Genomic DNA, 14,488 nt, shown 5'->3' on the forward strand with positions numbered 1-14,488 from the left:
ACCACTGATTTAGAATATCAATTGAACATAAAACCTACAATTCAGACTATGAATTGAAAATATAGCTTGTCACTCTTAGAAATCTTAAAGCAATGTTTGCTATTGCTTTTTCAGCCGATACACGCAAAATGCCGCATTAGTAAAGGTAGCTTTTTGATGGTAAAAAAAAAAAAATCTGGAAACCGACTTCTAATGGCCCCATTTTGCCAGTCTATTTTGCCGTCTTTTAAATCATCGGTGAAAACTGGATCTTCCAGAAAAGGTTATAAAGTACTTTTGAAGAAGTAGAGCATTAAAATAACTTATTAAAATATAAAAGAAAGATTTTTAAAAAGAGTTCAAAATTCTGCCCAAAATAGAATAAATTAAAAATTAAGCAAAATACAATGGAAATAAGAATAATACGCAAGAGTCAAGTTCTCATGTCAGAAGTGTCCCTTTTCAGGAGATCGTAAAGCTATCTTCACTGATGAGGCTAATGGCCGACTTCGCCTGAAAAAGCCAAAGTGAAGACAGGGCTTAAGACTTCCGTAAGCCTATGAGTCCTGAAGTAACATTTAAGGAAGAAACAATACAAGATAGCCCAACTTGCATTTTAGAATTGTAATAAACAGAGGAAAAAAGAATTAATTAAGTTTAAAGTAATCTTGGAATCATGTCCTCTGAGAGATACAGCTTTTCTCTTACTACTTTTAGGTGATTATTCTTGTTTGCTTGATTATCCTGACACCAGTCGAGCCTGTATATCATAACTGATGCTATCACAATATGTCAAAATTAATGGCTATATTAGGCCTTTTGATTTAAAATAACTGTCCTATCTCATAATTTAACCCTATCTGTAAAAAAACCTGATCTATAATGACAGATGGTATGAAATAAGGAAAGGAAAATCCTATAGGCCTACCTCTTGTACATAGCCAAATACTGATACAGATAGGGGAGGGGGATACAGTTATTTGTGAAGCTCCACTGATACAATACAGTAAATATGACTTCCTTGAATATAAAAAAGCAGGAATTGTTGTTATAATGTTATGTTCAGTAGTGGGCATTAGGCTAGTAAGACTTTTACCAAAGCATTTTGAGCCTTATAAGTTTGCTAAGTCCTGGTCTATATGGTTTAAAGAAACAAAAAATATCCTAATATTGCTTAAAATTTGGCCCAAATAACTGGGATTGTCTTTTCAAAACCCAAAGTCAAAGAAAGGTAGACTCAAACCAACACTTAAAGAGAATAGGCCCATATCAGTCTTAACTGGTGAAAATAGCCAATCAGTCAGTAAAAATGCCCTACCACTATCTCTTTCCTAAACATTATAGCTAGTGATGTGTTTTGAAGTGTATTTTATGGTATATGGGTGTTTTAGTCATAGATACCTTTATTCTCCCTTTATAGGGGAGATAAACTCTGGCCCTAAGGTAATTAAACTTTGGTAGCGTGCCTTAGGCTATGACCAAACTAATGAGGCTTACCGACTGGGTATGTTCGAGGGGCTAAAGGTAGATCATAGAGAGGTTGTCTAAAATACAATACTTTTATTCAATTTACATATAATAATTACAGATATAGATATTCTACTGGGACTGGCTGTCCCAAGTAGACCACAAGTCTCAGGAAACTACAATAATATATAATAAGATACAGACACTTACAATGATCCAACAAGATCCCAAGGTATTTCTAACGAGAAAATAAACGGCCAGAGGTTCGCCCTGCAAGTCAAAGAGTCTCTCTTTAGTCTCAAAAATCTGGGTATATATATGAAAAACTAACCTTGTCCTTCCGGTACATTGACGCATTTAACCAGGAAATTGGTTATTGAGCAAGTTCCCTCAAGCTTACACATTCCACGATTTGTATCTTTATCTTAAAAAGTGGTATTTTGAAACTTTGTTTTTGCGTCTTAATAGGTTTTTACTCAATTAGTAATTAACTAAATTAGAAAGCTTTACCACAGATGCCTCACAATGATATTTTATATAGTAGGATAATTGCCTGATTTTTTAACAATAGCCTATTTTCAGTACTAGGCCTATTCCAAATAAACCTAAAAAATTAATAATAAAAGATTAGGGCTTAACATGCTTTTTCAGGGCTGATTTTAAATTTTATCACTTATTCTGGGTATAGTTAGCACCAATTCTCTGAATATACTTGTAATTCCATGAAACACACATAAAATCCCAAGCATAGTTTTATCATCAATCCCTTGCACAAATAACCATTACTACACCTTATTCAAATACAAGATTTTCATTGTCATGATCATCATTTTATTTATAACCCATCATAAAAAAACTGGGCAGAGCCCAAATAACAACAGAGTAAAATCAGGAAAAAAAGAAGAAATAACAGAAATAAAAACATACTTTGAGAACTACAAACAAGGGACAAACAGAAATGACCAAAGATGGGAAAACTTCTGGCACTCAGTAGAGACATCATAAATACTCTTCTCAATAACCCCAGCTGGGTTTACCAATTGATACTTTCTTTGCAGAAAAGGGTACTCTTGCATTATATGGGCCTTTACAAGGAAACCAGTCACAAAAAAACTTGTTTTTGACAGGTTAACCAATATAGAATAATACATTGCATAGAATGGTTTTTATTGCATATATGATACTTAAACTGTTGTTTTTTGTGGTTTAGGGGGGGGGAGGTACCTAAGTTAGGTTACAAATTTAATATATTCTATGCTTTACCCGCCATCCCCTTAATGTGCAAATATATAGCCCAAATTTATTTTATTTCATTAGCTTATTTCATTATTTCATTATATTAACTACCAAACTTGACTTTTTAGAAAGGCCAATATAATGTAAGAGTACCCAGAAAAGAGTTACTTGTCCAAGTTGGAAGTTCTATTTAATACTTTCCAAATTTAAAATAAAGCTGAGGAACTTGCTTTCTCTTAGCACAATTAAAAAAAGACCAAATATGAGCAAGGGCAAGTAAGTGAGGAATCATTAGGCAATTATGTAACTGAGAATAGTGAACACTGCTCCAATACAAAATGCTTGAAGACAGGGAGGCATAAACAGCCTGGATCTTACTAGCATAATTTTTCATTGTCAGTTTTACCATTTCTTTCAGATTTGCTCCAATAGGCATATCCAGGAAAGTAAGGCTGCTAGCAAAAGGAACATCAGAGCCAGCTAGACTTATTGAATTTCTATTCCTTTATAGTTGAATGGTAGAATAACTGTTTTATCAGTATTAAAACTCAAACCAATGTGTTCATACTCTTCTTGGACAAGCTCAAAAGTTGAAGAGCATCCTTGGAAAGTGCAAGAAAGGTTCAGTAAGTCATCTGCAAATGGTACTAACAAGAGATCAACTCCTTTGAAAATAAATGTACAGCTCAACTTATCCTGAGCACCTGTAACACAATTATTAAACAAAACCAGAGAAGTCAAAGCTCCTTGGCATACACCTTTCAGGATCAGAAATAGTTGGCTACCATCTTTAATTCCAGCTTTCAGATTTCTATATGTGTATCTCAAACAAGTAATTACTGCAACATCATCAGTACCTTTCAAATGGGCATCAAGCAAACCTGCCTCAAGCAAACCTGCAAAATATACACAAGTCAAAAGCTCTTGCAACATTAAGTGCAGACAAAACCAAGAAATCACCTCTTTTATCTGTCTTCAGCTAAGGAGAGGCTATTTTAAATATTGTAAATTCCTGCTATATTTGCCAAGGTGGTACAGAAATCACAAGATTATTTCTCATTTTGGACTTATTGACCCTCTAGTGCTGCTTGACAACATCGCTAAGGATCTGAGGACCAATATTCCAAGGAAGATATGTGCTAGGGACCCCCTTAATCATTTTTTTCCAGATTAGTGATTCTATGGATATTTCAAGTTATTTATGTTTTGTTTTCTTTATTATATCCTCGCGGATAATATTATTTTGTTTTTTCTTTTTTTACTCCGCATTTATTTTATGTTGCGGGTTACAAATAAACTTACTTACTTATCAATATCCTTCAGCACATTTTTCAGCAGAAAGCAAGCATTTTCTCTACCTAAGCCTTGCTGGTACCCAAACTGGTGAGGAGGGGCAGAACAATTTTCTCCAATGTCTCTTATCAAAAATGACTTAAAGAGCTTGAAAGTAGTACATGAGATGGTAATGGGGCAATAAGAACTGCACAGAGAAGCATCTTTTTTGCCCTTTTAGGATGGGAGTTATTTGTCCAATACAAAATTGCAAAGAGATGACACAACAGACAAGGATCATCTTGAACAGTAGTCCTAAATGTTGCTTGATTAAAGGACCTGCAAGTTGCAGGTGTCTTGCTGAAATAGAATCATAACCTGAAGAAGATTTTTATTTTAATTTTTAAATCAAAGAGTGAACAGCACTTGGCAACACAAACAGGAAATATTTTGTCTTATTTGAAAGAACAAATTAGAAATTTTGCTTTATTTTATCTGCCAACTGGAGAGGATTTTTTGATCTGCTTCTCATACTGCTTAATTCTCTGATTGGTGGGCAAATAAGTTCAGTGTCTGCCAGAAAGTGCATGAGAACTCTGCAGGTGATTCACCATTGAGCTTGAACTCCCTTTTTCATCATAGATCATGGGATGTTATCAGTTTTGTTAGTAAGATTAGGCATCCAATAAATTAAGCTGAGTAAGCTTAAAGTGGATCCTTCTTATGATCCCATTGTTTTTATGGTTTTTTTTCTTCTGCATATTAAAAGATTCCTGAAGGCAAGCATCTGGGAAACATTAGAGTAAGATGCTATCCAGTGCTGCATTTGCGTATACATTTTTTTTTTTTATTTTGGCAAATGAACAGTAGATAAAAATTAAAGTTTTTTGAGGGTCATAGGGCAAAACCAAATTTTATAGACTTGAATAATATATCTGCTGCAAATAAAGGTATGACATGGAATTTGCAACATTTTTAAAAAGTAGGAGATAAAAAACAACTTTAAAAGATCCTTAGCACCATTACTCTAGGGAGTCTCAGGTAAGACTCATAAAAGGAATTGTATTGTCCAAATCTTTAAGGAGGATATAAAAATTTTCTTAGGGGGGGATAAGAAAAAAAAAGAAACAAATGCTGTAAGACAAAAATAAACAAACTCTTGTTAATTTATAGGTTTTATTGAATTGAATTTCATGTTTTGCCTTAACTATTTTCAGTCATGACTTTTGCAGTTATTTACTAATGACACCTCTCCCCCTGCCAGTCAAACCACACACCTACTTGTGCTGAGGGAAGTCTATCATATAAAAGAAAAATTATGTGTTACTTCTCCCAGCTAGTGAGAGCATTAACTATTGGTTATTTATTTAAACCTTTCTTGATATATTTTGCTACATTTCTAATAAGGGTTATTTAGAAGAAGATTTGGAGTAAATTTCATTTTATGCTTTGACTAATATCATTCACAACTCTGTTTGTTATTCGACTAATGTTATATTTCATTTTAGCCCATCTGGAAAGCTAGTTCAGATTGAGTATGCTTTGGCAGCAGTGGCTTCTGGTGCAGCTTCTGTAGGAATCAAAGGTTTGTTGTTTATCTTAAATTGATTTATCTATGGTCATATGATTTTTAATATAGTCTTATTCAGGTATTTATAATCTTCCAGGTAAGGTTCTTTCAGATTCTGCTAAGATCCCAGAGTTGAAATTGTTAAGTAAGCAGCAGCTTTTTAGTGGATTAATGCTTTTCAAAACCATTCAGAGGCACCAATTCACAAATAGAGGGGGGGGGACTAAGTATATTTTTTAGAGTGTAGGCTGTTTTTCTTTTTTTTCAATGATAATAGCCTACCATAAAAGATATTTTTTCAAAATTAAGGGTGTAGGGGATGGAGGGGAAAATCTAGGGGGATAATTACCCCCTGTCCAAATTAGTGCCACTGGACCAATCAGATTCACTCAAGACTAAGAAAGACCTAGAAAGAATGTTCCTTTTTAAAATTGGTTTCATTTGGTAAGTTTACAATCAGCTTCTATTCTGCTTAAGAATTTATTCCACACTTTTTTATGCATAGTTTTGAGCAAAATATCCGTAGCAAGGTACTGGGCTCAGAATACCTCAGGATCATTTACGTTGACAAAGATTACGCCGTTTCAACTATTCCCAACCTAATTAGTGGTGTTTCCCAAGCCAAGCGCTTTGGAAATTCCTCAGTTGTCCAGCTCATGTTCACTGCTAAGATTGACTTTGATCAGGCTCTCAAGTTTGGAATCAAAGTGGAATACACCATGTTTTCAGTGTCAAAGCCCCTTACAAAGCCGCTGCAGTGCTATAAATGTCAAGGTTTTGGCCATCGTGCAAACCAGTGTCAGAAGGACACTAAATGTAGAAAGTGTGCTAGTGATCATAGCTACTCCGAGTGCGCCTCAGATATGCTCAAATGTGCCAACTGCGGATCCAACCATGCAAGTAACAGCTTTTGGTGCCTGAACCTAAAAAATGCAGCTTGTGGTACAATTCCAGACCAAGCTGGGCCAAAGAACTTAAATCTTAAACTGGCTTGATAAATGGCAAAGTACGTGTGTTCTTTCAAAACATAAACAGTGCTAGAGAAAAATTAGACATACTTCAAATAGTGTATGGTGCTTTCAATATAATTTGTGTTAATGAGCATCTGCTTAATGAAAATAATAGCACAAGACTGATTACTTCTTCTGATCATCAGTATTTGATCTACCCACCTAGAAGTACTGGGGGGTCGACCCTCGGGGGGCTTAATGACAGCTGTTAGAAAAAAGTATAATTGTAATCTATTTGAGTCTAATGATGTATATCTTGCGGTGGAATTTAGTGGTTTTATTGCTGTTTGTGTTTCTATGCCTACAAATTACAGAAATGACCGATCAAGTCAGAAATTTGCATCTACCTGCTCGTCATTGTTGAAACTACTTGAAAGAATAGCTCTTGCCTGTAAATCTTGTGTTATTATGGGTGATTTTAATGTGGACATTAATGAAAATACCATTGGTCGCTCACAAATGTTAAATGCTACATTGCCACAAAATTTCTATTGTCTACAGGAAAATAGATCGTTTACCTATGTACATAATAGTGGTAGCACTTCTGATCTCGATTTCGTGTTTAACTGATATGGGGGATCTCCAGCAGCAGATAGTTAATGTTTCTGACGACTTTCTTTTAAGTGACCATTTGCATCTTGAGTTTAATTTACCACTCAGTTCTTTTGAGACATATGCTCCCTCTAGATCCAAGTGTTCACTAAACAGAACTGGAGTTGTATTGATATATTAACTTACCAGATGCTACTTGATTCATACTTAGATAAGATAAGGGTTCCGTTTCATTTGCTCTTGCGGGTAAAATCTGACCAGCTTCTTGATTTGAATTGTTATTTGCTTGAATTGGTGCATAGTATGAAAACGGCTGCATCCGTTGCAGTTCCGTCGGAAAAAATAAAACTGAATACCCTTCAGAGAGGCTGGTCAGATTTTCCTGGTTTGAAGGTTGAAAAGTCTCGCCATGTGTTTTGGAGACAAATTTGTGTTGATTGTGAAAGACCACGTTCAGGATGGGTTTTTAAAATTATGAAGTCGAGTAAACACCAATATCAAAAGAAGGTGAAATCTTGGAAAAGAAGTCGGGCTAAGGAGCTATCGCAGGAAATAAAAAATAATCCTCATCAGCTATGGCAAGAAGTGTATAAACTTATCTGTTCTTCTTTGTCGCCACCTGATAGCATTGAAATAAATTGATGGTTTGAACATTTTTCTTCAATGTTTGCAGCTGATCCTCCATTATTAGAAAGTGATTTCCAGGACATTCTGATGCAACATTTTGATTGACTAAACCAATGCAGTAACTGGCTTACTATTACCCTGTTGTGTGTTGAATCTTTTGTTTGTCCTCTTCCTTTAGGGAAATCACCTTGGGCAGATGGTATTCAGCTGGAACATCTGAGGTAGGGTACCCCTAAACTGTTTAGCCACATAGCTTTATTGTTCCAAGCAATAGTATTGCAACAGTCTGTCCCACAAGGTTTGTGTCAGAGGGTCGTTACCTGCGTACATAAGAAGGGGTAAAACCCTAAAGATTGTTCTTCATAAAGGACCATCAGTATTTGTTCAGTTCTAGCAAAGTTACTGGAGAAGATACTGTGCCCTATATTGGCAGCACAAGTGGATGTGGGTGACAATCAGTTCGGTTTTCGGTCCGGTCTTGGTGATCAGAATGCACATGCAACTTTTATTTCAATTGTTGAAAAGTTTAAGAAACGAAAAACTCCATTATTTGTCTGCGCAATAGACATATCTACGACGTTTGATTCTGGCTTACATTCGCAAGCAGTCTTGTCACTACTAAGGGCAGGAGTTGGTCCCTTTGTTTTTAATTGTCTGTGGCAATGGTATTGAAAATCTCAAGTAAGAATTTGGTCTGCCGGACAGCTTTCTGGACCTATAGATATACGTAGGGGTGTTAAACACGGCTTAGTAAACAGGCCTGTGATATTTAACAATGCAATACGTTCTGCGACAAAATTGATAGAAGATTTTTTGATAGATGATGGAATTGATGCTAGTCATCTATCTTACTCAGATGATCTACTTTTGATAAGTGATAATTTAGAATCTTTACAGAAAGCTATTAATGCCTTGTCGTCTGCACTTGGTGATATTGGGCTAACAATAGAGCCGTCTAAGACTGAATTCGTCGTTTTGAATGACGAAACGTAGCCAAATCGTGCTGTTGTTGTTTGCGGGAAGACAGTTCTCCAAAAGGATAAGTTTGAGTATCTTGGACTCTGGTATGGGAATTCTATCAAAGCTACTAAAAATCTAGTTATTGCAGCACTTAAAGAAAAACTGCGGAAAACTTACGGTATGCTAGCACGAACTAAAGGTCAATTTGACAACATTACGCTCGGCCGTCTCTGTTACGCCATGTTCGTGCCACGTTTCTTTTTTTAACTCCATCATGAAATTACTTTGGTAAAACCGAATGTAACCAAGTTCGTTCAAATTTGTATCGGTATTGCTAATATTCATTGGGAATTCCCATATGGTTCAGAAACTCTTATGTCTCGCAGAGATACCACATTTTTGAGATAAGTGAGAAAATGGTTGAGTTGTATACCCGTGTCAAAAGTTGAAATACAAGCAATCCACGACTTTTCATTGGCTAGTCTTGGGTATTAAAATCCTGATTTTTATTTCGTTTCTTTTCACTTTTCCATATTTATTACAGTTTAATTTTGTTTTGTAGTGTTGTGTGATTTTTTCGTTATTTTCTTCTTTCGTTTTTATAACTCCTTCGAGCATTTACGTGTATTTGTATGAAGAGTTGAAATAAAATTATTATTATTATTATAGTAAAAATCACAGGGGAGGGGGGTAATGCAGAAAAAATACATGTTTTTTCTGTAATTTTCGAGATCTCAGGGAGAGGTAGGGGGATTGGGTCTTTTCCTTGCCTCAGATTTGCATACATTCAACATTTCCAAGAGTATTTCAGATTTTTTGGACTTTTCTTGAGGTGAAGGGTGTCTAAAATCTGCTAAAAAGCACATTTCAGTTCACAAAATTCTCGGGAGATGGGAGGCGTCTTTGCCAAAGAATACTAAGGAAGCTGGGAGGTTGAGACAGATTTTTCCCAAAGTCATGACCTATCTAAGTTGTCTGTTCACACCAGAAAATGGTAGTATGCTAATTACAGAGATAAATATAGTTATTGCTCATTTGTTTTTAAGTTTCATTTCTTTATTTGTAGGAATTTCCAGTCATTTAAATTTGATCTCATGGATAATTTAATTTATGTTAGTTTTAAATTTAAAATTTGTTCTCTATTCTTCTTGGGAAGACTGTCTTTTTTACTTTAATTGTACATTCGAAGACAAAGATTAAATATACATTATTACAAAAGAAATATACATGAAATGCGAATACTAGATGAATGTTAAAGGCTGGAATGAATAGAAATGGTCTCACTCGTCTAAGCAGATAGGAAGTGCATTATGTATATGTATATTATACAGCATAGGGAAATTTGAGGGCCTGAGATTTCACTTGTGAGCCTGTGGCATTCCCTTGCATTTTTTCTAGAAGGTGTCATAAGTTCTAATAGGGAATTTTAAACTTCCGCTTAAATTTTTGTTTGAGGGGTGAGGGGCAAATTTGTAAAAAACTGATTTTTATATGAAAATTTTTAGAGATTATGAAATTAATTTAAATATTGTAGGATTATAGAGGTTGTGGCTACTAAGGTTCCCCTTCTTTATGCATTCCTAGTGTGAAGAATACCTGATCCAAGAAAAATTTACTAAAACTTTGGGATTATGTTATGCAATCTCATATTTAATGGTATCAATTCACGAGAATGTAGCGAAGTCAAAATTGGTTTTTCAAAATGTAGTCAAGAGGGATTCAAATTTTCCTGATTTAATTTTTTAATAAAAATATAAAAAAAATGAATTTTCAATGGAAATACCCCCCAAAATGTTTTTTTTGCAAATCCGTAGAGGAACATTACCTCCATGTCCCTTCTGCAATTGTGACCAGTGCTCATATTACATATGTTCTTAATTTTTTTTTTAAAGTTTGTGCGTGGGCCTGTGTGTTCGTGCTTGAAACCCAAGTTTTTGTTTTCGCTTGTCACCAGAAAAACACGAAATTGTGCTATTTTTACATGTTAGTCTATGAATCATGCTTTTGACGCGTTTCAGAAGTCCTTGTATAATTTAAAATTCAGTTTTTAGATTTCCTAATGAATTTTGTTTCCAATATTAGAATGGACAGGATTCATATTTTAGTTTTGTTTATTATATATCAAATTACTGGGTCCAAAAAGTCTTCAGTATATTTTTATCCTGTTTAGACTTGAGGCACAATGTCTAGCTCCAGGGACGTACTCAGGATCATCGCAGCTGAAATACTGCAGGGGACGGGGATTTTCCGTGAGGAGGAAGGTTTCCAGGGAATTTTCCAATGAAAGTTTTTACACAGAGGGGGGGGGGGTAAGGGCTGTAAGTTATGAAATTTGCCCATTGTTTACATATAGTATATTTCAATGGGATGAATATGAATTTTTTTTGGGGGGGGGGGGAATCCGTGGGGAATTGGAAAATTTTGCAGGGATGGGGAGGGGGAGGATTCACTGAATGATTTGAAAAAGATCAGAAATTAACTAAACAAACCTCCCGGGTCTTTGTCTTAACAAAATTAACTTCCCAGGGGGATTTTCATCGAGGAATTGTCTAGGGGGATTTTTCAGGGGAGGGGGGTTCTAGGGGTAAATATTTGACGGAGGGGGAGCCAGATTTCCCGACATGGTTTGAAAAACGGTCAGAAATTGAATATAAACAAAAGAAGTTTTTTCAACTGAAAAAAAGAGCAACATTGAAACTTAAGATGAACAGAAATTATTCCATACAATAGGGGAACTGCCCCTTCTTTAGCTCTTTGCTTGTTATGCTAAAGTTTTTAATTCTTTCAAAAAGCTACTTATTTCAATGCAACGGCCCTTGTCTTTCAGAAGTTGTTTTTAAAGAATCGAGACAAAAGTCAAGCTTTGCGGTAGAGAGCCAGGGGTTGAGGAGAGGACAGCCCGCTTCATATGCGGAATAATTCTGAGCGTTTTAAGTTTCAATGTCGCCCCTTACTTTTACTAAAAAAAACTTGTTTTTTTATTTAATCATTATCTAATTTACTAAAAGAGGGGACTGATTCTTAAGTTAATCCTGTGTATGTTTCAAATAATTGATATTCAATGGTAAATTCGAATTTAGTTATTTGACTTTGGTATATTCGAATTGAGTTTAATTTATATGGCATCATAAAATCTGAAAGAGTGGACTGTTAATCAATATATCACACAGCACCTTTTTAATCACTGCAGCAAATATTGTTGTTTTGCTAAGCACAGTATAGTTTCATCTTGGGTAAATTATTTGATTTCATAATGACTAATGATGAATATAAAGTGGGGAAGGGGAGGGGGCAGTACGCATTCATCTGTAATAAAGCATAAACAGTGCATTACAATCCTTATTCAAATCAACAACTGCTGTACATATAATAAGTGACACAGCCTTTATTCTTCTTATACTCAAATTGCTTGCCTGATTTTTTTCTGACGTTATAGTACGACACCCTTTTTAACACCTTCCGCCCTCCCATGGATGTCAATTAGTTTGAAAAGAAACTAAATGTTTTGCATTCTTCATTGTCTCCCAAACTAAAGACATTAAGAAAAAATCTTTATCCTCCCTACATTTTGTGAATTGGCATACCTGGATACATGTGAAGCCCAAGGAAATGCATTGTATTCTGTTTATAAGTATGCCGAAAAGGGGTACGTTATCTTTAGATTGTTGTCAAACCCCTTGTATTTGTGTCAAAATTGTTTTTCTAGCATCTAATGGAGTGGTTATAGCGACTGAGAAAAAGCACAAATCCATTTTGGTAGAAGAACACAGCATATTCAAAGTAGAGCAAGTTTCGCCTCACATTGGAATGGTTTATAGTGGTAAGTTTTTTTCTTCTTTTTGCACAAAAAGTTTCGTACGATAAAAATCCTGACACAAATGATAACTTCCTAAGATTGCAGTTCCAAAATTTCATCATGTTGTCTTACCAAAGACATAGAATAACACATCTTCTTGAGGTGTACAGTGACATCATTATGTAAATTCTTGCTGCTATGTCTGGTTAAAAGTAAAATTCTCTGAAATCTTCCTAAGAATTTCCCAGAAAAAAATCATTAGAATAATTATCTATGCTTAATACCAGTAGTATCTTCCAATGATAGTGTATATTCAATAATATACCCTTTAAATATTAAAACTCGGATGTGAAGCAGAAACTTGCCGAATGTTCGTTCTCATGAAGTCATTTTTTCCATTGAGTCATGGGAAACTCGGTTATCAAAGCGAAATTTGACTCCCTTCCGATCCTGGCTTTAATTTGTTTAGATTTTGGAAGGCCGCTAATGTTTTAAGTTTTTTTTTCACATAATTGTTTAAACTATTTTTTTTAAACCGATGTTTCTTTTAGTTATATCCTTTTTGTCTCAAATGTATTCTTTCAATTAATCCCTATATATGAAATTCAGATGTAAAAAAAAGCAAAGAAAAAAATTTTCTTGGGAATCACGGAATCTCCTTGTAAATTCTATTAATCTCATCTTTGACACTTTTTTTTTTGCACCTGAAAGTTCATTTTGTTTCGACCGGACTTGTAGTCATTAGCTTTACTTAAAAATGTTTATGCAGTAAAAATACGCGATATATCTTTTCTAGTAAATAAATTCTAGCGACGTAGACTAATCAAGTCTACGTCGTCAGTATGTGATTAATTGTTAATTAATCGCTAACGTTTGCAATTTGGCGGTCGGTAATGTAAGTTAGCAATTTGATGATTGCAATTGGTGATTGGTAAGCAATTTGGTGGTTGGTAATATAATGAACCCATACTGAAGCGATTTATCAGTTCCACGGTCCCGTATCACCTCACAACTAAAACAATTAAGAATTGTTAACGTTAACAATTTGGTAATTGGTAGTATATTTTTAGCAATTTGGTGGTTGGTAATATAATGAACCAATACAGAAGCGATTTTTCAGTTTCACAACCCCGTATCACCTCACAACTAAAACAATTAAGAATTGTGAACGTTAGCAATTTGGTGATTGGTAATATAATGAACCCATACTGAAGCGATTTATCAGTTCCACGGTCCCGTATCACCTCACAACTAAAACAATTAAGAATTGTTAACGTTAACAATTTGGTAATTGGTAGTATATTTTTAGCAATTTGGTGGTTGGTAATATAATGAACCCATACAGAAGCGATTTTTCAGTTTCACAACCCCGTATCACCTCACAACTAAAACAATTAAGAATTGTGAACGTTAGCAATTTGGTGATTGCTAATATAATTTAGCAATTTGGTGATTAGTAATATAATGAACCTATATTGAAGCAAACAGTTTTATTGAAGCGTTGTTAACAGTTTTACTTTTACTTATAAATGTGAAGCATGGATCCATATTAATCCAAAAAATTCGCTATTCCGTTTTAATAGAAAGTCCAAAGCGACTTGCAGTTCAAGTAAAGTAATTTCTAAATTTCCCAATACTTTGAAGAGTTTTGTAGCTAGTTTTTTCAAGCTTTAATAATGTCATTCTAAAAAACAGAAGAAATCAGTTCATGAAACATCAATTGGGGATGAAAGGTGGGTAATAGCTCCCTAGATCTTTTTGGCCCCCCTACATTTAGAGAAATAAATTTTTTTGTATTTTTATTGAAAAAATATTTTTTTTTGTAGTTTTACCCAAAATACCCACGTTAAAAAAAAGAATATTGAAGCTGATTTTTATAAATTATTAAAAACCGACTTATTCTGTTTGAATAGAAATTATAAAGTGACCTAGTTCTAAAGTGAAAGTAATTTTTTAATTTTACCAACTTCTGTAAAACCTTTTAAAGTCAGTTTTATGATGCTTTAACCACCTAGATAA

At 34.5% G+C, this 14,488-nt stretch overlaps 1 protein-coding gene across 1 annotated transcript in view; it reads left to right on the forward strand.

The window, feature by feature from the left end:
• The first annotated feature begins 558 nt into the window (after positions 1-558).
• The window catches only part of Prosalpha2 (proteasome alpha2 subunit), a 76,549-nt gene continuing 62,619 nt past the window's right edge, over positions 559-14,488 (forward strand). Inside the window, exons 1-3 of the mRNA XM_089101935.1 lie at positions 559-696; positions 5,463-5,539; positions 12,380-12,493. Of these exons, the coding sequence (XP_088958061.1) occupies positions 656-696; positions 5,463-5,539; positions 12,380-12,493 (232 nt within the window). The 5' untranslated portion in view covers positions 559-655. The remainder of the gene's footprint in view (positions 697-5,462; positions 5,540-12,379; positions 12,494-14,488) is intronic.

This window comes from Artemia sp. Qi Xiang Cuo, chromosome 15, assembly GCF_049724085.1.
Source record: "Artemia sp. Qi Xiang Cuo chromosome 15, ASM4972408v1, whole genome shotgun sequence".
Lineage (NCBI taxonomy): Eukaryota > Metazoa > Arthropoda > Branchiopoda > Anostraca > Artemiidae > Artemia > Artemia sp. Qi Xiang Cuo.